This window comes from Vanellus vanellus, assembly GCF_965231255.1.
Source record: "Vanellus vanellus genome assembly, chromosome: 4".
Taxonomy (NCBI): Eukaryota; Metazoa; Chordata; class Aves; order Charadriiformes; family Charadriidae; genus Vanellus; species Vanellus vanellus.
Window position 1 is genome coordinate 26,592,704 of NC_138909.1, and position 24,884 is coordinate 26,617,587.

The window sequence follows — 24,884 nt, forward strand, 5'->3', positions numbered from 1 at the left end:
GCATCTTCCCCTGCCAAGGGGTGCGCAGTGGCGGAAAACAGCAGCTCTACTCCTGAGATGAATAATGATCAGGCTAAAAAATATGAAGATTTTTGTATGTAAATATTTGTCACAGTGCTATTGCCCCTGCTCCTCCATCTGTCCCCACATGCCCAATACAGAAAGTCACCACAGACAACCCTGCACCTGCAATGATTTATTAACTCTCTTCTCGGGCCCCATCTGCTGAAATGACTGAACTCCATGAGCTAACACACCAGCTGGCTCCCCGACCTACTCTGTGTGGGTAGCCAACCTGGAAGGCTATCACTTTCAATCCAAAATCTGAAATTTTAATGTGCCAATCCACTCATTTCTTTTTTTCTTTTTTTTTTTTATAGCATTAATAGAACGTCAAAGCTCATTTGCATGTAAATTATTAAGGTGACATTTATAAAGTGACATTTAAGCAAAAAATACTTTTCAGAAGACGTGCCAGACAGGCTTTTTGTTCTGGATGTGATACAATACCAATTTATTAACCTGTCCAACCTTTCATTAACTGAAAAGCAGAAAACTTGGGGGCATGGGGCAGGTGAAGGGGGTTGGTTTATTTTAGAAAATTTCCCACAGGCTTTCAGCAAAAGGTTACTTTCCTTCCTGCGCCTAAGCACAGGTGTTCAAATGTGGACCCAGGGCCATTTTTTGTCTACAGAAGTTCTGCAGGACCAAAATCAAATCTACAGAAAATGAAAGTGAGTCATCATACGCAGCACTAATGCTTTCAATTAAGGTTGGGTTTCATTTAATGGCTAAATGACACAGGAGAAGTGTCTGCACTAAATCAAAGCTTCATAATTTTTCTTTAATAATAAATGTTTAAACTCAACTCTCGGTACTTGACCAATAGTTTCTCTTTACAGTATCAGTTTCCTAATAAATTAAACATCTAAGCTGTTCTCTACCATTACAATTGCCTGGCACTTGAAAAATACAGAGTAGAGAACTGTAACAGCCCTTGTTTTAATCAAAGCAGTGTTTCTATTCCAAAGTCAGGGGCTGGGGTGGGGGTGTGTGCATTAAACAGATGAGACAAATGAGGTGAAAACAGCCCAAATGCCTTTCCAGGTGTTGAACCTACTGCTGGTCCATGCCAAAAATGCCAGCCTTGTGGGTTTCTTACAGAAATTATCTTAGGCTTCACAAATGACCGACATTTGTACTGAAGCGGAATGAGTAGTGTGCATAAAGCTTTTGCTGACACACCACAGAAGAATGGGATTCAGCAGGGAACCACAAATACCTCTGTCATGGATGTCTCTGCACAGATAGCAGTACTCAGAGGTTAACAGTTTGCTGGCACATGTTCTTGGTTAGCCCTGCCTCATCCCAGTAAGGAATCCTGTTTAGTGAAAATTTCCATGTTAAGGGGAAGGACAGCTTCTGATAACGATGATTTGTCACAGTGGCGCCTGAAGATACAGGTGTTTCTTACAGAATGCAGACAAGCACTGAAAAAAAACAAAACGCCACCAAAGTTCTTGCGTACACAAAGCTCATGCACACACTGGGATCCACACAGATCACATCTCCATTGCTCTAGAGATATAAATATATTGCTCTATGTGGTATTTTCCTGTTTACTAAATGTGCTTTTAAAGGCAACTAAGGCAGCTTCTCCTAGATCTTTGGCTTTCTGATCTTCTAGGAGCATCGATCTATTTTGAGTTCCTTTAAAAGTCCCTGCAGCCCTCTGCAATATCAGCCAGGATGAAAAGGAACATTATGAATGCATCCAGTTACGAGCCTTTTGACCAACTTGCCTTGACCCCATCCTTTCTTCTGCGTACGTGTTAAACGATGGAAAAAAAAAAATCTTTCTATAGGGATATAGCTATCCCTTTTTTCTTTTTCTTTCATTTGGGGGGGGGGGGGGGGGGGGGGAGGGAGGAAATAGATGCTTTTAGTTAGCCAAATTCAAGTACCTATTCTACCAGATTCAGACAAGAGAGCTACATCTCACTCCTACTTTTGAGACTGTCTTTCTCTAGGACCAGGACAGGGGTTGCAAATCTTTTCAGAATTGCTGCAGAAAGACTACAAAGCACTGCCAAAATACAGACTGAGTTGTCTTGAAAATAAAATGGAAAACCAGTTTAAGCAACTGGATGTTAGCTTTTATCAACAGACAGACCAAAGAGACAAAACACATGAAAACAGCAAGCAGAGCTTGAGAAAATTACTTGAAGATTTGGGACAATGGGATAAACAGTATGCTACAGGGCAGAAAGACCACATCAATGCTAACGCATCAGTATAGCGTTTTCCTTTCAACCCAAGGGCCCAAAGTACTATAGCTGATGAATTAAGCCTCCCAAAAGTCTCAAAAAGCTGCCCTTTATTTTTGCACATGTTATCTCATTGCTTAACTCTTAATAAGTTTTCCATATGAGTTTAAGTTTATAGTATGGCAAACAGATTCTTCTAGCTCTGGGTAACACAGAATAACTGGCAGATATCATGTTCAAGAGCCCAACTGGTTGCCTTTAAGAATGATCACAGAGGACAAGGAAAGAAAAAGGTATCAAGGAAACCAGAAGAGAGACACTTATTTAAAGACAGCATTACAAAGAGAAGCTACCCGAAAAAGACAGAGAACACTACTGGAATATAGGGATGGTTACAGTAATATGTCCAATTCCGCATTGTTCATCAGCCTTTCCAAGGGTACTCGGATATTAAATCTGAAACACCAATAAAGCCCAGAAGCATTCAAGAACTACCCCAACGGCAACAATGCTAAACCTGATGGAGGACTGCGCTCTTGTGCTTCTGGAGAGAAGTACAGTCCGTTTGAAAAGGAAAGTATTCATTTTGAGGAATGACAGAAGTGTAAGATACCTGTTGCAAAGACTTCTGCCCTCTCAATTCCTTTATCTTCTCTCTGCACATCCTGCAGGAATGCCCCTACGGTGGTAACCGTTGGCTTAACAGTGAACCGACAGCGTTCGCTTCTTGTGGGCAGCGTAAGAGTTATCACGGGAAGACCATGTCTGTAATTAATAGTTACTTCTGGGGGAAAAAAAAAGTGAGAGTCATATTGTAAGTTGTAGTTTAATTTTAAAGCACAGGATGAATAAAGAAAACCACACAATACATTATAGATTTCTTTAATGACTATAGTACTTCTACTTCTGGGACATATATAATAAATAAATAAATATATATACCAAACCCCCATGCAATTAACATCATCTCACCCTACCTCCACAAAATAAATGAAAATCTGGCTGACTTTGGTGAGAGGGGGCAAACCTGCTGGGCAAGCTTACCGTCAGATGGCACCAGCGTGCTGTAAGGTGCTGCTCCTTCCCGGCCCCACCAAGCTCCACCGTGCCTCCATGGCCACACCTGCAGCACGGACACAGGGAGTTTGCTTTAGAAAGGGCAGGATACAAGATTTATCTGGTCAAAGGCAGTGCCCAGACTGTCAGGGTGATCTGCTTCTGTGTGGTCTGACAACAGAGGTGTCCATCTGAAGAAAAACCCCAATTTCTACGTAAAAGATGGAACCATCCTTACGGAAAGCACAAACGTTGCCAAAGGTATTAAGGTATTGCCCATTGTTCAACTTTTTGTCTAGCGTGGTTTAAATAACTCAAGGAAAAAGGGGAAGGGGAAGGAAAGAAAGAAAGCCACGTGAAAGATCTCTACATCATGGTGTCTGAAGGCAGAAGGGTTCTGCAGCAGTTCAGAGTCCACAGTGTAACTTGAAACAGTGGGCATGGCTTCCGTCGTCTCTTACTGCTGAATCATAAACAGAATGGCACTCGATCTCAAATAAAATATGCGACTGAGGTCACTCCCCTTTGCTTCATAATTATATACCATATCCCAAAAGTTAACTGTTGACATTCATGGTGTTAAAAGACAATAACAACAATGCAGCTTGCCAAAGTACGGAAGACCTTTTATTTTTATTTTTTAAATATGAACAGCTGTTTCGACTCCAGCTGAGACGCTGCTGCAACTAACAGCACCACCAGCCACGGGAACCACATCGAAGGAAGGGTACCCAGATGCAATCGGTATCCCCCACGTCCTGGGACACCGATGGCAGCAGGTTTTTAAACCTGCATGGTTGCGCTCCCAAGCCCGTCCCTTCCAGGGACATTGGTGATAACCATCAAGCTGCTTCAAAACAGCAATGTCAAAACAGAGAAGACAAACTGCTCTGATTATACCCGTGTACTTAAAGCAGTCCAGACACGCTGTGGAAGATGCAACTGCTCCCACACAAAAGTCCTCTGCTTCTACACCTAATCCCCCGCACAGGGAGAGGAGCAATTTTATTGCAGCGACTCCCACAAAGCAGGCATTACTGCTATAAACTAAGTGTAACACGCAGAAGTAGGAAGGGAAATCACATCCCTGACTAAGCTGGTTACAAAAACTCTGCGTGGGCTGGACCAAGGCATGGGGTTTGAAATATGATAGCTGGGGGAAGCACGAAACAATGTGGGGAGAGATGACAAGGACCGATTCTCCCTCTGGGGAGCTTTATAGCTCATCTTTCTGAAGGCCACAACATTTCAGAGTCTGCAAGCTAATCTCCTTCGACGAGGCAGGAAAGGGAAGCTGCAGATGCAAGAGGCCTCTGCCCATTCAGTATGCCAAGCACTGTTCACCACATTCATGTGATTTATTTGTTTTTAAAGAATCACAAGCTTGACTGTTTGAATAGGAATACGCTGTTAGGTTAAATAAAGAATTCATCTGTAAAATGAATATGAGTGTTTCAAAGATTCTGACTTTGCCCTAGCTTTCTAACTGGAGCAAGCCCTTTTCAGGATTTAAAGAAAATAAAATAAATCACTTGGGGAGTTTCCATCACTAAGAAATTTGTGTATTGTAATCTTCAGGCATCACAGGCAGTCAGAAACCTAGACCGAATAGCAAAATACCTTGAACACAAGAGTGTTGTTTAAAAAAGGTAGACAGTAGGATTGCAGGAGTGACAAAGGTCGACCCAGAGCCAGGACATGCGTGGTAACTTCTTTGTGCTCCAGCAGAGCAAGAGACTTTCCCTGGAGCAGAGCAGGACACACAGCTCAGTTCTCACCTCATCTACAGGGGCACCTACACCCACGAAATGTCTAGAAACATACAGCCCAACAGTAGGGAGACAACATTCAACACCTGATCTGTTTTTCCACAAAAGACCCTGAAACACACCGATGAGAACAGTCCATAGTAATACTCAATAGCCTTGAATATAACAAAACCTGGATTGTTCCTTCAGAGGGAGATATTTAAGGAACTAATTTTTTTACAGACACTTGGTTCGTAACTTTGCAATCAATATCTAGATATCTATCATCCAACACGCCCCAGGCACTGAACTGCATCCAGCCTGTAACTGAAGGTTACCTAATTTCTTTTGTTGTGAATTTGGGTATCTACTTTACTTATGGAAGAAACACCACATTCAACAATTTATATATCTCAATATGTTAATATATTAATATGTATTAAGTTAAAAATATTTATGACATTAAATTCCATGTATTGAAATAAGATCTCTAAGGTATTTAACTCTATTATTCTTTAGACTTTGACATTTACCATTCACGATCCATTGAAAGAATCTTTATATACTGAAGCTTTTTCTTCCTTTTTTAGATTGTCTGCTAATGCAGCTTACTCATTAAAATCACCCACAAAGAATATATGAAGAAAAGCAGAAGCCACTGAGCCATGGAGTTGAACTGAGTTCCAAATAATGAACTCTTTCTATACAAGCTCTAGGTTGATTAGTTGGGAAGCACGAAGGGCTGAGTTAACTTTTCTCCCCATGTTTCCAGATGTAAATCTCCAGTTTCAGTGAAGTTATTAAACCATTAGGTTGTGCCCTACAGCCAAATCACTGTGCTCCTTTCAAGGTGCTTGGAATGACCCTACCCTCCTACTGGAAAAGAAATGAAGTCGCCCACCACCGTGGCTAAATGGAAGACTTGAACTACAGGACCAAAACAACGCGATTGACTTCACAGTAACATCAGTGAAAGCTGGAATAGAAGGAATGTATCCTGAATTAATTGCATCACAGCTTTAGCTTTGAGACACTGTAAGGAGGACAGCATACTACTATTTATATGCCAGTACACACACCTCTTGGCTAATTCATCTAACCACACAAAGGCTAAAGAAAGCTATTCTACATCTTTCTGCAACTCGAACACGCACGTGGCAGGACATCTGGCTAAAACACCTCTAATGCAATCACAGCTATGTTTGGGAACGGGGCCAAAGGCTTGTGAACAGCATTGAGCTGTGAAACACCCTTTCTCCCTCAGCTGTATTTGCTTCCTAACGCAAAACAGCTGGGAGCAGCAGTCGGCCACAGTGCATCACATCTCTTGACTCAGTTCAAGGCATGGACTCAGGGAGTGAAAAGTCATGAGAATTTAAGGCACAGAGTGATAACTGTGATAAAAATAATCCAATATAGTCCATTAAAAAATACCAGTTGGTGTGAAACGGAAAACATATACGCTGTTTAAAAAAATATTAAGGGTACCTCCTATCTCTAATAGCAGATGAGTTGCCACTGTTAAAGTCAGAGTGGAAATTTCAATGATCTGGTTTACAGTCCATCTTTAGGGATTAAAGTAGCAGCATAACTGATCTGGAAAACTAAGCAGCCAGACATGGGGAGTGGGAGAGACAGGAATAGCAACACTGCATTTTTCACTTTTGAGAGTGGCAATCCACTGAACCTACCTACGTTGCATGTTCTGGAGTTAGCTGTTCCAAATAAGCAATTTCTTATCATGTTGCGTGACTGTTGCTGCAAACTTAAGCAAATTTATGTGTGACCAGTTATGTGTAAGAAATTGGTGTCATCATCAGTATATGAGGTGGCATGAAAGCCTCCGGTCTTCCTCAGCACTGCATATGCAAATAAAAAACCCATCAGGAACCATAACTTCTGTTCTGTGGAAAATTGCAATGTGGGTGGGAAGGGGGAGAGCAAGTAATAAAAATATTTTTCTCAGGAAAAAGTGACCTTGAAAAAGGAATTTGACAAAAATACGTCATTAGGAGACCTCCCGAGGGATGGAATGATTGTCTTTGTGTCGTGGTTTAGGCCAAATTTGCCACTTTGACACTTAGTTGATTTATTTCATTTTGACTTGCCATAGCAAAATGTAAAAAACTCTAAACCAAAATGCAGCTAGCCAATAATCACATACTTGAAACTGTTTTGTCTTTGCTTATATACATCTCAGGAGATTTGGTAGTTTCGGTTTGTTATTTCAACAGCAAAAATAATATAATGCTCCTTCAATATTCAAGTCCCCATTAACTTAACATTATTAGTAGAAAGCTATTCATCCCACCAAAAAACATAGAGTCAGCTCAACTCTGTCTGCCCGCTTCTTGAAGTGCTATGCAATACTACAACTGAAGTATTATATTCCTCTAGGGTGAGATGCTGTCGATAATGCCTCAAGTCAAACTCATAAGCAGCCTTCACAAAAAATTATTACCGCAGACTGTTACTATGAATGCTGTGGTCTCCCATATTCTCATTTCCTTCTCTCTAAGGCAATGATAAGAATCTGAAACAGACACACAATAATAAAAGGCACTACTCCACAAAGCACAAGCTTTTTACCCTTAATTACACTGCAGCAAAACACACTCTAATTAAAATGCATCTTGCAGCGTGCTTTTTGATAGTAATATACTGTTAGAGTCTTTCCCTTGGCAGAAGAGGAGAGCTCAGCTACCTCCTGGAGTCCTTGTCCAACATCTGGTACAGGTACCTCCACACAGCTGCTGGAGAAGGACTGGGGGAAGGGAACAGAAGGGAGAAAAATCATGGAGGAAAACAGTAGTTGCAATACCTAAAAATGATGTTTGGGCCTCTCTTTCTAAGCATCAGTAGATGAGCCAACATCCCCCACGCACTGATCTTGCCCAGCCTGTGAAGGAGAGGGCGAGACAAGATGCTGCTTGCTGGTCTGGAGCAGGAAGAAAATGAGGGCAGGTACGTGTTAGTCACTGTTCAGTGAGGACACGTAGTGTAAATAGCTATTTATATTTTCCATATTGACTTATATGCTTTGCTATCTCTAATAAACACACCTAGAAATTCTCTGCATATAAATGATGTCAGCTCTCGTCTAATTCTCCAAGGGAAACAAAGGGAGCAATTAATTAATTGTGAAGTAACACAATTAATTAATTGTGAAGTAACAATCTGCAATTTCAGAATAAACAGACATTTCAGAAAGGTTTAAAACCAAGGCAAAGGAGGAAAAAAAGCAAGTGCTGTCACAGTCTATGGAGTTTGGAGATCTTGCACAACCAAGATTACCAAAAATGAATCAGTATTCAGACCAAGTTAACAATAACTACACATAAGGTATTTCCCTTTTTAAAATGAGTCACCAAGGCCATTTTGGAGATATCTGCTGTTAAATTTTTGTGCTGTTTTTATAAGCAATCCCACATGAGTAGGAAAATAAGACATCAGGAGCCCTAACAACCGCCTACAATCATCTTACAAGTGCCCATTTGAGCTACAGAAACACTTCCTCTCTCATTAACTTCTCAGTAATTTGTCTTTGCTTACACTGAAAGGATTTTCATTGTTTCTCCACTGGTCCTAGAACCTCAATACAAACAGCACCTTCAAGGCACATTGGTCAGATTTAGCAACATCCTCTGGAAGCTCAGCTTAAATTAAACGGCAAACAAACCCCCCACAAGAGACACATCACTCATTCTGCCACAATACCCCTATGCCTAGCAGCAGTTTCAGCAAAGGAAGACACTTCTGACACTTGGAGCATTTCTCTTTCCTAGAGAGAGGAAAAGGGAAAAAAAGGATGACAGATTTTCTGCTTTTCCTGAGACACAGCTTTCCTGTCTCAATACGCGCCGTGTGGTGAATACCTTCTCTCAGCTGCTCCATAGGGCACTGCAAGAGCTGCACTACATTCACATTTCAACATTTCCATTTCAACCCTGCAGCTTATTCAAAATCCACCATATTTTTAACCCTTTCCTCAGTACAAATCAAAGTTTAAAAAAGTAACCAAGATGTCTCTTGCAACAAAGCAGTAGTCGGGACATGAGTATGCATGTTCTGGTGATCTTGAAGCAAGATGTGCTTCTGGTGATCTTGAAGCAAGAGCAATACAGCATTCATATCACTTTCCTTCAAAACTCACTTGTCTTACAGCACATAAAAAAAAAAGAAAAAAGTTCCGTTTCACGTGCCTGTTGTTCTTTGTGCCTTTATCATCCCCGACGATCTCTCATTTCCTGCCTCTGCTCAGGTTCCAAGAACAGATGGGACTAGATTTAAGCAGTCAGACAAACCCTACCAATGACTAAAGTGACAGCTGTGATGAGAAGTGAATTGAGATGACCACCCACCAAGAACCCCTTTTATGAAGGCCCGGCTGATCAAATCCACCACTTCTGCAGGGCTTCACGAGGGAGACCTTCCACCCAGCCTCTGCTGAGGAAGTGTGCATCCTCTGCTTGACTTCTGCTCACTGTTCCTTTGTGCTCTCTCACCCACTCCCTGCCCCAACTCTTCCTCCAACCACACACGCACACTCCCCCCTCCACATGCAGGTAGGGGAGAGAAGCCATTATGCAGTCCCTGCAAGTCACAGATGAGCACAGGGGGAAAAGTTCCTCTTCTCACATTGAATAAGGTCATCTGTCTCTCCACCGGCCAGCTGAGGATGCAGAGCTCCGGGTATCTGGGGAAGCACCTGGATTTGCATCCGTATTGGTTTTATGAGCCATAAAAATAGATGCTGAAAACAGACATTCAAAGCAAGCTGCAATTAAGCCTCACCCTCCTCTATCCAAAAGCATCATTTCAGTAACAGTGACCCCTCACTGCAAAGAAGCAACACCAGAAAGCGCTGAGGAGACGAGAAGGACAAACACCAGCTGATATTTGCCTGCAGTGTCTTCTGGGCACTACTCTGAAGGTACAGATAATCCTCGCTTTTCAAAGCAAGCAGGCATCCAACCACGTCGAAGGACAGGCCTAAAAACAAAACAATTATGCAGGCCAAGTGCATTGTTAGAAGGAACACCAAGAATTGTGTCTTATTTTTTATCAAACCTCAGTCCCCTTCCTACGAAGAAAAGCAGGTTTAAATCATCTCTAAGTCTAAGGTTTTACAGTATTGGGAATCTCGCATCTTCATCTGCTTTCAGTAAAGTCTAGTTGTCTGAAAGTTGCTGTTCTTCCCAACCTACGTTATTTTCAGAAGGGAAGATGGGATGCAACACCTAGAAGGAAGTTTGCAAATCAAAGAGGGGTAAGACTTTGAGAAGGAGAGATTATAGCATGAAAATACATTTGTGCTTTATCAAAAGCAAAAGCAAGCCTACATTTGAGAGCTGTGCCATCTGTTCCCCAGCAACAGCCTTGGTCAAAAGATCAATTTGTCAGCACAGACAGGATTTTTAATTTGTCCCACAGAATGGATCTTTGCTCTTGTGCTGTGCCTTCTTGGACAGACATCCTGACCTGGGAAATGTTGCAAAATTTTACTTTCAGGGTAACAAGAGTGATTCTGCTTTCAAAAACATGCTTATAGTATATCTTATTAGATAAGAAAATGGGCTTGTTGCATCTTTTCCTACAAATGTCTTGGAAAGAGTGTATCTTAATGCATGCAGCTGCTTTCCTATCTCTCTCTCAAAAAAAAACTCCGCTCAAACACATCACTAGGAATAACACTAATTCTTCAATATGCCAGCCAAGAAAAAGCTTGTTTAAATTTCAGCTGAAATGAGATAACAGAGGAGAGATAAGGATGCAAAGTCAGATGAACGCAATTAAAGGTTTACCAAAGTTAGAGCCAACTCTCCATTTTTTCTTACAGAGCTTTTCAGACTGAAAGCACTGGGCAGCTTGTAGCATGCAGGAAAAAGATGCAACTCAGAAAACAGAACTGGTTGTCAACATTTTCATTTAGAATGGACACTTCTATTTACAATATAAGTAACCCTACCCCCCCCAACGCAAAAAAAAAAAAAAAACCACAGTTTTTTATACACCTACAAGGACACACTTCTGTTCATTTTATGAGTATTGTTTTCCCAGGCTTTTCTTTACTCAACTGTGCAGATTTCAAATGCCTTAAGGCATTTACAGCATGGCTAATAAAGAAGAGAGTGCTTAGGAAATTTGATTGACTCGGGGCTTAGAATCTGACAGGTGCATGCAAAAAGGTCAGTCAGAATTATCAGCAGTGAAGAAATCCCCAGCGATGGCTCTCACACAGCTTTTCAGCAAGTTTTTTAGCAGGTAACATGCTGCAGATCCGCTCCATCAGACAGACCTTGGAAGGGGAACCAGCTGCACAGCTGCTGAAACGTGCCGGGCAGGGAAAGCTGGCTCTTCTCCACAGCATCCCCTCCGTTCCCCACTCAGCCACCTTTCCAGCAAATCATTTCCATCTCTTCCCCACTGGGTGCATTTCCCACCTGGTCCCCTCTCAGATCTCCCTAGGATCTGACCACAAGCCAAGAGGAACCCCAATACCCTGCAAAATCAAAGCAACCATCTCCCCTGTTCCATTGCCCTAGCTTTTTTCTCCCCCTCCCTAAAAGCTTAACTGTACTCTTCTTATGTTGTAGTAGTAGTAGTGAAAATTTGCTCTCTTTTGAAGAGCATTTCCCCACAGCTAACAATTTCTGCTACCCAAACACCACCATCCCAAAAGCAGAAGGTTTCCTGGCAATGCAGACTGTTCGCTGCAGATTCAGCCACCTACGGCAGCCTCCAGCCAGCTCTGCGAGCCCAGCTCTGCGAGCCCAGCTCTGAGAGCGGCAGAGCCGCGGGCAGTGCCCTTCCGCTTCCCATCGCTCTCAAACACTCTCCCGGTCACCTTAGCGCAGAGGATGCCGTCCGTCCCAGCAAGAAAACGCAGACCGAGAAATCCTGCGCTTGACTTCAGCTGGACATGGAGGATTCATTCCATTTGCCCATTCAGACTGAGCAAACAGGCTCTTTAATTAAATAATTAATTATTATTTGGAGGGGCAGGAAGCGTTAGGGATTAAATTTAAGGCAACAAAGGACAGTAATAGAGAGTAGGTACTTAGTCTTATGTGCGTGTCAGGATAAGTCCCAGTATAATTTAGAGCAAATCTAGGTGCAAGTATCTGAATGTTGCACTATTAAAGAGGCTTCTCCTTTTTCTCCTACCGCAACATTTCCAGGAATGATTTGTCTATATCATTACTTTAACATAGCAGACCAAAAAAGATGTTTTTATAAACATCTCCAGATCTCTGTTCCTTTGTTTTTTTAAAAGGTCTGCAGTTAGACCAGCCCAAACACTTAGGAACCAGTGTTTTGCACAGGCAGCTGTAAATAGGTATTTTTCCACAGGGAAAACACAAATTTCTTACGGTTGCTTAAAAAAAAAAAAAAAGAAAGAAAAAAAGGTAGAAACAGAAGAACTGACAGATTAGATGAAATCAAAAGTCTTTCTCTGCTAGTGGTTGGTATTAGTATGTAGATACAATGATTTATATCCCTTATAACAGACAGAGTAAGTCCCCAAAGGAACTTAGTAGTTTATATTCCAGCCTTACATGCTGTTACACTCCTGTGGATGCTCAAATTGCTTGCAGTGAGTGCAAAATATATTTTGTAGCCTTGTTACAAAGTAACCAAAGAAAACAAAGGCATAAACAGCCAAATAAACAGAGAAGACTAATCCTTTCCCTTTCCATGGCTTCTGATGAATAACATTAAAAAAAAAATTTCTAGGGCAGACACTATAAGAACATTCATAGCCAGTAACCAACAGCAAACTTCAGATCACAATTTAATAGAAACTTCAACAGGTTTTGTCAGCAGCTGTAGAGCTGCCATTTAACAGATCCTGGAGCAGGAAAATAGAAAATAAAATAAATTTAAAAATCCAAACAAACAAAAACCACCAGACCAAAGCACAGAAAGTAAACATTTCTAAGCAACAAGATCAAAGGGGCCACTACAAACACATCAGCACCAATGCGTTTAAGAGCTTCCAGCCATGACACACACTTTGCAGAACCGCTGCAACACTCTGGGTTTAACAACACTGCGGTAGCAACAGCAACTCTTTGCTTGAGAAGACAACTTTGGTCAAAGTCCTTTATCAGAGGTCGACATAAATATTTTTAAAACCACAAAACTGGTCTAAGTAGGCAAGCTTACAACCGTCTATTTGTTTTCTTGGAAAAGAGCTTTGCTGGGAGAAGTAGCTTCACCAACGTACCTGCTAAAAGGGCAGCCACAGCAGAGATGGCTAGAAGATCCAACCGCTCCGCTGGCATGAACCAAAACGTGGCTGTGCTGTTGGGCGTGCAGAGGCCTCATTAACCCGAGTCCAGCAAAGGTCCTGATAAGCACATCCTAGCACTTTAAGACTTTTGTCTAAGGACCTATCACTCTCAAATACTTGTGGATAGAGGTCTCAAACATTGCTATCACCCAAAGTGACACACCGAGATGTCGCCAGATGTTAAGAGAAAAACATTTTATTTTTTTTCTATTTTTCTTTTAGAAGTCTATCTTCTCCCATTGCTGTTCAAGAAAAACATCAAATGGCTGTGGCTTTGCCAATGCTGCCCACTTCCATGTTTCAGCTGTGGACATCAGTGTTTTAAAAAGACACCTTAGCTGAAATAGTGACTCAGTGAACTCATTTGCAACATTCCTTATCAAATCCAGCATAGTCCGATTTTCACCTTCTTCCTATAGGAGAAAAGCATAAAGCATATAGACAGCAGTGATATTTGGAAATCAACAACCAATACTGGCTGTGTTACACTGAACTATCACTCTGCCCTTCAGTCTTTACTCTGTACAAGCAGCCTGTACATTTATACCTTTCTATAGAGCAGGCACAGCAAACAGAAGAACTAAAGATTTCCTGTAGAGGTTTCTAGTGGCTTTTCCTAAAGCTTATTATCATGAGAAAAACAATTCAAACCAGTACAAGAAGATGAAAGGCTCTGTACGCCCTGGATGGTCCAGCACCTGTGTTCCGATGCGCCCGCTGTGCCTCCCAGAGGGGTTGGCAAATCTGCATGTTAGCTGCTCACTTTTCACCCCAAAGCCTTTGAACTCCAGCCAATTAAGAGTTGTTCTATTTCCCCTTCCTCTATTAATTCACTCAGGACGTGCATTTGAAAGACTGATGTAACAAACAGGGCAAGAACCTGCATTCTCTAAATACAGGGTTTACAACGTGTTTTTACAAACCCCTTACAACGCTAAAGCAAACAAGAATTTAATGCCACGTAGAACAAGCAACCAACACTCAAAAGCCCCACAGTAACATCAATATATATCGCATGTAGTCATCTGGTCTTCCAACACAAGCAGATCGCTATAACCCAATGATTATAAGGCAGGACTTCCTACCCAACTCTGTACTTTGGGACACATTTAAATGAAGCTGCCACTGATGAATCAGACTCCTGTGGACGGCAGAATCTCTAGCCTGCAACACCGATGAAAGTCTGGTTTATGCTGGCAAGTTTTCTCTAACCTATGTCCAACAAATCCTCTCACCTTGTTAATTAATCAAGTGAAGTTTGCAGTTAAAGCCCAGTTTCATCCCAGACTTGCTCCTAACTGAATGGAAGCATGTGATTTGGGGAAACCATTACTAAAAGAAAATTCTAAAAGAAGGTAAATAAATCCTGTGAAGTGCTCTATGTCCTGTTTATAGCCTGTACTCCAGAACAAGCCACACCACTGACCTAGAAAAGGAATGGTCTGTGGTCACTCTATTCGCTCCACCCCCAACACGCACCCAAATTCATACAGGAATTCTATGTAACGTCAAATTTCAAATAACTTAATTATAATTATTATGGGTTTGACATGCTCATTGTTCATGCTTTACAACCCAGAAGAAGCTGTGGAACATATAAACTTCTCGCATTCAAAGGACCTGAAAACTGTTTAGTTCTTAATCTTGGAATTTTAACACAGGCTCACTGGAAAATTGAAGTTACTCCTCTGTAATGTAAACATGCATATGCAAAGAGATATCCTACCAGGAAAATATTCTGCTGCTACGTTTTGATATTAACAGTCAAAGAATAACAAGTTTATCTTATTTTGTAAAGCATTATGAATATGCAATTTGTGCAGAAAAAAAAAGGGGGGGGGGGGGTGTAAGCCAACAGGTTGCATTCAATTTCTCTTGAAAATGGCAAAGAAATCAATCCTCAAAACACTAACACAGAGGGACAATCCACATTTTTGATTCACCAACTAAACCATTTACTGGAAAGCATTAATTGTAAAGTGAAAACTGTATATAAAATTGAATTTAAAATCACCCTTAAAAATTATGGAACCTGTTTCTCCCTTTTATCAACTTTGATCTGAAGGAAGATGTAGAGCAGAGGTTACATCAGCACCTGCAAAAACTCCTGGCCCTGAAGGAATCTAAAGTGTCTTCACTGCACTTCTACCTTCATAAACTGATTAGCAAGGCAGCTCCATATTATATGTCTCATAAAATAGCACTTTTGAATTTCCAAGTGACCTAATATTTTCCAGGTGAAGTTTCTCAGTTCATCAGGGGCAATTCAAAGCCTTACTAACTCTGCCAACAGAAGAAGAGGGGAAACCTCCCATCATCATTCCATCTCAGGTTGGAACTCTTGAGCAAAGTTACAGATAAACTGGATTTTTCTTTTGCTTTGGTAGTGTAGTTTCCTACAGGAACAAGACACATAATCATGCTGTATGTGTGCCTACCAAAGTCAGTTTCCACTCAGATTTAAGATTATTTAATTACGCAGCTACCAGCCACTCAGTCAGAAACGGTTAACAAGCGCTCAAAGATCCAACAGCCTACGTTCCATCTACCAGGATGCAGAAAACATTAGCACATTAGAGATGTTAATTTTAAATTAAATATGATTACAGAGAGGTTACTCAAAAACTGACATCTAACATCTGCTCGTTCCTGGCAGCAAGCTTGCCACTCCATACCACCAAACCAACAGAGAGGAGCAGAGCAGGAGCAGATGAGCTGTTCCACCTCAGCGTGTTTACCCGGTACCCTTCTAACAACAATTAATTTGTATTTAGAAGAGTTTAAACATGTTATTCTGTGCATATGGACAAAAGCATCCCCAACCAACCAAAAAAAATACTTTCTGCCTCTATCTCTAACAATGTGGAAAGACTGTCATCTTCCATTAGGTCACCAGCAGCATTACCTCCAGCGGGAACACTGGAGAGCACTGGAGCATTGCAAATAGTGCTGTTCAGAGCCTGTGGCCACTCATGAAGCCTGAATGCTGGCAAGGTTAAGAGCACTGTGGGCACCATATTCAAGGACATGTTATTTAGTGCCTTTCTTAGAATAATCAAGTTATAACAAAGGTGGTGTCAGAAGCATGGAAAAGGTGTGCAATCTGTGGTGAGAAACCACTGTTCTGTAGGAAAATGGCTTTATAAACTGCTTATAAACAGGTCCTTCCTCTTCATCTTTGACGCGCTTTTCAGTTGTTTTTGCTGCAGTCCTACTGCAAGCTCTTCCCAATCCAGTCTGCCCCCAGCCAGGGACAGCACAGACTGTTCCCGGAGTCTATTATAGGAGCGTATCTTTCTTATCTCAGTAAAGGTACTCATTTTAACATCCATAAAAGCGAAAGAGCCACACTGACATATTCTTTGCCATTTTACAGTGCAGCAATTTTCTTCCTGCTGGCAATGTGAGCGGGTGACCTGCAAGTCGGATCAGGTGGTAATTCTGGTTCTGACTCACCGTGCAGACTTGGCAAAGTCACTCACAGCCAAGTTTTCAGAGAGGGCACTACCCTCAAGGTATTTCACACTTGAGGTATTTAAGCCTGGCATCAAGCACCCAGAAGTTACCACAGACTGCAACCTCAGTCACACCTGCCTTCCAACTGAGCACCCCAAATCCACACGCACCTCATAAAATGCCGGGTTATTCATTCTCTAAACTTCAGCTTTACAGCAGAAATACACTAAGCAGTCCACGGAGCCAACCATAACTCACCGTAATCTATACCACTAGAGGTTAACAGACATCAGGATGACATTTAAGGAGACCTGTCTCATGGATTTCTATCTAGCACAGAGCAAGCTCTAGTAATCGGAACCGGAGATTTCCATATGGACACTTACAGGGATTTGTAATAATACATTCATCACTTACAATGTTTATTGTACATGGGATGAAGAGATTCAGTTGAAAGCATACATTTGTGCACCATGTTTTTATATCAGTGAGACATAACAGTGTGATATCTTCCTTAAAGTTGTAGTGATGTTCTCTTCTAAAACCTTTCCTTTAATCTCCAAATGCGTATATATGGACAAAATACTAACCTTGGTGTTACTCTAAGATATTTTAACAACTTTCTCCAGAAAACAAAACCAATCTGATTTTCTGCTACAGGTCATTACAGTTGTCTAGATTTACATCTCCACTAATGGATACCCTCACCAATAATATTCTGTATGTTCAGCTTTGCAGGAAAGTATAACTGTTTTGTGCGTATGGGAGAAAGTGTACTGAAAACAGGCAAGACAACATTCCTGGGTTTTTATGAGAAGTAATCAGCCATCTTCATGGTTTTGGTAATAATATGCTTCAAAATACAAATAATAAACATTCAAAATTTACTTTTTGAAAAGGATAAAGCAGTTAATGTACTCAATGCACTAATGGCTAGCTGAGGGGAACTGCAGGATGCAAAACAACTAGAAGTCTGTCATATCACAAAAAATGTTGGTGAATTTAGAGGAGAAACCAGAGAGCAGAGGAGAAATGGCATATAGATCCACTGGTACTCCTCAGTGTGGCCGAGAGTGACAGAACACCACTGACAATATCCAAATCAATTCTTCCCCCTCCCATTTAAATTGCCACAAATCAAGCCATAAAGCTTACTTTTTTTGTTAAGGTTGAAAGCTCAACAGCTAACAGGTACACAAGTTAGTTTGTTCAGGTAGTGCCCAAATATGATATCCTATATATAAAGTAAACTAAAGTTCATGTAAACCACCACACAAACATCAATCCATGTCTTCGCAGTCATAAGAACTGAATATAATCAAATATCTGATTTGATCAGCTAAAAAACACATGAAGATAGCAAATAACTCTGGTTGTGTTAGCTTTTATCTTCCCACATTTTTATTAGAGAGTTGCGTAAGAAGTGCCACAATATATTAATACTGTTTATATATTTCCAATATACATGCAGCCAAGAGTGTAACCTTATTTAAACTGCCTCAATGCTATTTCAGCTCAGGGATCTCACAAGCAATCAAACAGAGCACAGAATGGCAGGGACTTGTATTTCCACCCAAACACACTTGTTTGGGGGAGGAAGAACAGAGAAACACGAGTCACGCCGCACATCAGAAAGGAGCCCAGCAGCACCCAACCAGCAGAACTAGTGCTCGTTTCCCGGGTCTCTGCAGCACGCACTGGGATGTTACGCTGCAGGGTCCAGGTCTTCTGCACAAGCAACCAACCTGCTGTTCTCACCAGAAAACATACCTCTACCATCTAAACACAAGCCTGGATTCCAGGAAGAAGCTTTCTTAGTGCTGGCTGTCAAACAAGACAAACTCTCTTAATTCTTGCTCCGTTTAGCCCTGTAAGTATTTTGACACAGAGCATTTCCATACATCACTGTTTATTGGACCTTTATGTTGGTAACTGCATCCTATGGAAAGCAGAACAGTAAGAGCCCTAGGGGCTTTTTGTTTGGTTTTGGTTTGTTGTTGTTGTTTGGGGTTGTTTTGCTGTCCAGTTCAGCTATTGAAAATAGCTAGGGAATCAAACCAGCAACAGTACAGATCAGAAAACACACCCAGAGATGTTAAGGAGGGAACAGATAAGTGAGATCAATCGTATCTGATGTGCTGCATAATACAAGCATTTCTGCACACAGCTCAGCCTAAGCTGAAATACATTTTTTCTGAAAATGTCTTTGCCTTCATTTAAAAAAAAATTGAATGGATGTTGTAGATTTTCCATAGATCAGAGATGACAATCATAAACTAGCATAGTAAAAAAATAAAAAGCAGGCATTATGTTTCTATTTAATGGGTTAAGCAGGTTAAACTCTGTAGAGTTTAACCTGCTTATATTAACAGCTATTGAGCCTCAGAAATATTGCTCCTTTCTGGTACCCATAGATGACAAGAAGATACTGAGATTCAAAGTCTTCAGGTTTTTGTTGTAGAATATTTTCCCACTCTGGAAACAATTCTTCTAACTTCATTAAAGGAAACACAAACTTTCCAGCATTCAGAATTCCAGACTCACTAACATTATATGGGAGAATAACGCTCCTACCTCACAGTTCCCTCCCCATACTTATCTGCCCCAAAATCTTTTGACTACAACCTCATGATGGGATTCAAATCCAGCCATCACAACCTCCATGCCTTTTTCAGAACGGCTCCTTTACAGACAGGGCTTAGTCTTTTACTTTTTTTTTTTTTTTTTTTTTTTTTTTTTTGCAGATGGGGGACCTTATTTTTTATGTCCTATGATTTTTATTTTAAACATATTCAAATGACACCACTGGGTGAAAGTGAGATACAGAAGATAAAGTTTCCAATGCCTTCCAGCTTAATGGAAAATCTTAATTCCCCATACCTTAAATAGGGGTATTTTAAGAAAGAAATAATGAGACTTACCCTAACTTCTACCAGCCTTTACATGTTATAAGGGATGAAAAGGAATCAACCTCAGCAAGCATTCAGAGTTACCCACCACTGACGTCTCCATTAATCAGCCAAGCAACGGGTAAACGATATTGTTCAGGTAATCTGCACATTTTACCAGTAATTGTATTTTGTTCTAGATGCTCAGGATGCTCAAATAGCAGCAGGTAAGAGCTCTTACACAGCCACCCCAAACATGTGGCATCACTGCACTCACAGTTAATTTTGTGCTTCCACTGTATTGACATCTTATTTATGAATTACAGACAAGTACATTTTAGTAGGTATTACTAGTTGGTATGTTGGAACTCATTTAGGTCTTACTTGTTCCTATCTCTGGTTTGTCCACCTAAGATTTAAAATGGATTACTGTACCTTTCACAGTGCCAGAGAGACTCCACGTACAAAGAACAGAAAGACAAGTTTTCAAGTGCATTTCACAAGGAGAATTGTCTTCAAGAATATAAATTAAAGATAAAATGCAATAGAGAGAACAGCAAAAGATTTCATACAATGCAAGCATAATCAGTGCTTAAGGATTCCCTGCAATCAGAAGAAATTGCCTAGTTTTTTTTCCTCCTTATGGTCAAGCTAGCCTGCCATCTTATACCTCCGTTACATTACACGTGTTTACCTATTCCATTACAAAACTGCATACCAGCCAGAGCCCAGCCTTTGTCAAATGATGAGTAGCTGAATTCCTTTCCTTTCTGTTTTGAAATTCAAAGCTGTCGGCCGCAGGCAATTTTGAGGCAATCAGTAAAAAGTCTCTGGCATCATCATTTTAAAAAATTACTCAATTTTATTTCATAGTTAATGTCCTACAAGTAAGGTCACAGCCTTCACATGTAGACAAAACAGAGTAAGAAATTCTTAAGAAAACCATTTACTCTCTTTAAGGGACTTAGGGACTCATTTTTTTCCCCAAGGAAAGGGAGGCAATGTCAAATGCTATGTCAAATCTTCTTTAATCGAGAAGATTAAAGCAACAAATCAAGGAATAGTTATTAGCCAGACTTTCATGTTAACTGACAAAGGTAAATGACAGGTCACTCTGTACAGTCATACTCCTGTTCTGCCTAGAGCAGAGATAAGCATCCCAAGCCCTGAGCTATGGGAAGATGACATCAGAGGCATCATCATGAACTTCACTAGCTATTTGGTAGATATATCCTTCCTGTCCTTGGTCCAAATTAGAAAAGCCTGAAAACTAGGTGGATGTGGTCAGTGAACTCCCCCGTTCATTTAAAAATTCTCTTCAGGAAGGAACAGTAATATTATTTTGGGTTGATCCAGCTTGATTCTATTTCTGGTTTGCTGCCTAACAGCGCTCATTACTTGCAGAACCTTAAAATTGGCATTCCAGCCTTACTATCTGGAATCGCATCCTGAAGCCCGCAGCAAGGAGAAAACCCCATGTGTTGTTTCAGGTCCACCAAGAGCGAAGCAACCAGGGCAGAGCCACCCACGCGGCCACAGGGGGCTGCTGATCCTCGCCAGCCAGAAAGAGCAGCTGACTCCTAAGCAAGACTTCTTGAATTTCCAGTAGCTTTGCATGGGATTTTGATAGATGAGAATAAAATTAAGCGGTATCAAGAGAGGACTTGTAAACAAGCTAAAAGCTTAGAAGTCTGGGGATTTGGTTTTAACCAGCTGAACACCTATTTTGGTAGTGATTGTAAGCACCTTTTCCCCCACTCAACCTCTGGGGTTTCCAAGGTGGTCTTCCAGTGCCTGTCACATCGGCAGAAGATCCTCAATTTCCTATCATTTGTGTTATCTCCACAATGTACCAAACCATATAACTTTTTCTTTGGTGTTGATAAATTGTCCATTATGTTGTATTTTTGTTAAACTTTCTGTAACACGTGGCAGCCGGTTCTCAAGAACTAGCACAGTATTTATTCATACCAACCAGCAATACAAACACAGGCATTGAAACCACTTTCATGGAGCAATCAAAGGGCTTCAGTAGTCTAAAGAGATGTTTTTTTTTTTCTTTAAAGGAAGTCTCTTACAGTCTTATCAGCATGTTGAACAGCTGCATATGGGAAGAGATCCATCATGTATCTCAGCACTTGCCCAAATACACCTGACCAAAGTGGTCAAAAGAGTAACAAATAAGTTGACAAAAGGAAGAAAATAATCTAAAGATAGAATTACAAAGATTTCCATTTGCCATCTGTTCTATTTCTCCAGCATGCTGCTGCACTGAGCAAAATGCATTGTCCTCCTCGCTGCCTACAAGATTAAAAACAAACAAAAACCCCTCTGGCTAATGAAGTTTTTTCTAAAATCAACAACGCGATTTTACCTCCATGTAAAGAGACACTGGTAGGTATAGGCTTGAACCATGGTTTTAAGGGCACAAAATTGCCTGTGCCTAGCCAGAAATGAGCATTTGAAGCATGCTCACACACCGAGACATCGTGCTTCCTCTCTCCCCCAGACACTCCCCACCTGACACCACAGTGTCGAATCTCCTCCAGTAGTATTTCTTAAGATAAATTATTCACTTTTTCCACGCATTGCACTATACCCATGCACCATGATCACAGCACAGGTTTGTAAGGAAGCAATGCTGCTGTAAGAGAGTTACCTGTTCTCCTTATCCTAAAAGCTTCTGAACCTGCCAGCAAATTTCAACTCAATCTTGAGAAATGGTAGAGGTCTCAAGGTTATTATGTTCTTGCAATGTGGCACGGAAAAATTGAGGCTGAGTGGAAAAGAGAGATGCAAATCAACACCCCCAGGGAGGAAAAGGCAATGGCTCACCCACTCCCAGAGGCAGGCAGGCAGACAGCCCTTGCATTACCAGCCGGGGACCCGCCGACACTTCCCACTCCCTGCCCGACAATGCAAATCCTGTGGGTGAGGACCGGGGCAATATTTGTCACATATCTGCAGAAAAACGGGCTCATTAGGTCCATGAGCCATCTAACTATGACAGCTTGTCCTATGCAACCTATAATCACATCACCACAGGCTACCTGAATATAAACATCAAGAAAGGCTGTTATGGGATCTTTAACTCTGCATCAGTTTTGCACATACAAATTTACACAGAATAGAGAGTTCCTGCAAGGCAACACTCATGTTTTGTGAGGCTCCAGAGCAATGCAGCCCAAAACAAAACAGGTATTTCAGAAGAAGCCTGACAACCAACTATGTCTCCCGTATTCATTTAAATAAGGAAAATCCCACTTCCTCATATTCCAAAGAATGAATCCAAACCACTTGTAGGTTTAACAAAACATTCTGCAAAAGCAAGTCGACGGAAGAGGGAAGGGGGTTGCCGTAGCTATGGAACGGCTCAAGCTTTCACAGTATGTTGCAGGCCTAAAAGTACAAAATTGAAGTGCATTAGCTGTAAAGCTCTTTTCAGCAATGATGTCTGTATTTTCTGTACTGTTTAATTCCATCAGAGGGGAGCTCAGCAGGGCAGACGTGACTGGCATCGCAACGCCAAGCTATGGCACCAGAGACTTACTGCTTTTCTATCCACAGCTTGTGTACCTTAAATTTTGTCTCCTCCACCAGTGCCACCATTCCTATGGTGACACCTCCCTCTGACTCTCAGTTTGCATTTTAATAGTCCCTAAGATCTCGCCTATATTTTGCTATTACCACCTCAATTTTAAAAGTATTAGGTACAGCTGTGTTTCCTCTAAGAGAGCCTGAGATGTCAACAAAAACAAACTGCAAATTAAGGGTTTAGTTTCTTTGTTTCTAGACTTAATGTTTGAAAATTGCCGACCCTCCATAATAAGGATAAACAACCTTTCTGCTGGAGCTCTGCAGGGCAGGAAGGACAGACGCAGGGGGGAGAAAAAGAAAGGCTTCAAGGAATCTCTGTTGGGAGCACTGCTTTCAATCTCCAATACTCCTGCAACTCCCTCAGCTAGCCTGGGGGTGCTTGCAAGCATATTTCCTTGGCTGAGCGTTCAGGAGCATCAGGACAATTTTATGATTGTCTTAAGGAGATACAGAGTACAGGTCACAGCAAAATGCCTTGTCCCAGCTTCATCGCTACAACCAGCTGATCAACCAGAACATGAAACAGAGCCAACTGAAAACCAGCCCAGAGGGAGAGGGAAAACAATAAAAAGATAGAGTAGGAGAAGAGAGGCAGAAGAGATTTCAAGTTGATTCACTCTGTAATCTAAGCACAAAAGAACAGGCAGAAAAAAAGTAACCAGGGAAGGAGTGTCTTAGCCTAAATTAACCTTGAAGAAGTTGCCTACGGGACATTATCTATCTTGAACTGGATCAGAAAACAAACAAACCAAAACAACCAAGTAGGAAGTCAGTTGTCTTCTGAATGGAAAAACGAAGTCTGTGTCCTAAAAGGAAAAGTCACAAGAAAGGCTGAATTTTGCTGCAGTGGTAACTATGTTGTATTCTAAATATGTCACATGGAAAGCATGACTTTTATCTGAAGCACTGATGCACAGAGCTGCCACCAATGTAACAGCAAAGCTGTAGAAGAGGAGCTCACCTAACGGAGGGGCTGAGATGCCCACACAGCTCATGCAGACAGTGCAAGAAGGCGAGGGAACGGCAAGGTGTGGAGCTTGTACTCCCAGCTCTGTGTCATCCTTCTCTGCCTGAAATCTTCCTCTGCCACTGGAACTGCACATACCCTTTAAAAGATGTCCCCACAGTGACAATAATCCTGTCTGGCGTCCTCAGGTAGGTCACCAGCTGACTAGATACCAATTCCCTGAACAGTCAGGCCAAATAGCAGAGTGGCCCAAATGAAGATTTGCAGACACGGATTTAGAGGGCTGGGACACACACTTAAGCAATATTCCAGAGCAGTGGAGCCAACCACAATCTGCATGCTGCAGGGAACACAGACTGTGTGCTGCTTTCTCACCTGATGCATCTGCTTCCGCAGGAGCTGGGCTTTCTCCCTAGTGCCTCTGCCCCTTGCTTCTCTCATCTTTATGGCTTTCATTTGAAGCTACAGAGGAAAAAAAATACCAGCATGGAAAGAGCAGGCAAAGGAAACGAAAACAATGGGACAAGAAAAGCAGTCAGCATTTTTGAGATTGACACTGCATAGTGGCAAACAAAGACACAATATTCTCATCCCTCCTACACAGAAGGG

The 24,884-nt window shown here is 41.4% G+C and overlaps 1 protein-coding gene across 1 annotated transcript in view; it reads right to left on the reverse strand.

Annotated features, from left to right (window-relative positions):
- MCUB (mitochondrial calcium uniporter dominant negative subunit beta) overlaps window positions 1–24,884 on the reverse strand; it is a 51,547-nt gene that overhangs the window by 5,851 nt on the left and 20,812 nt on the right. Inside the window, exons 2-3 of the mRNA XM_082482601.1 lie at window positions 3,312–3,390; window positions 2,881–3,051 (exon numbers count right to left, since the gene is read on the reverse strand). Of these exons, the coding sequence (XP_082338727.1) occupies window positions 2,881–3,051; window positions 3,312–3,390 (250 nt within the window). The remainder of the gene's footprint in view (window positions 1–2,880; window positions 3,052–3,311; window positions 3,391–24,884) is intronic.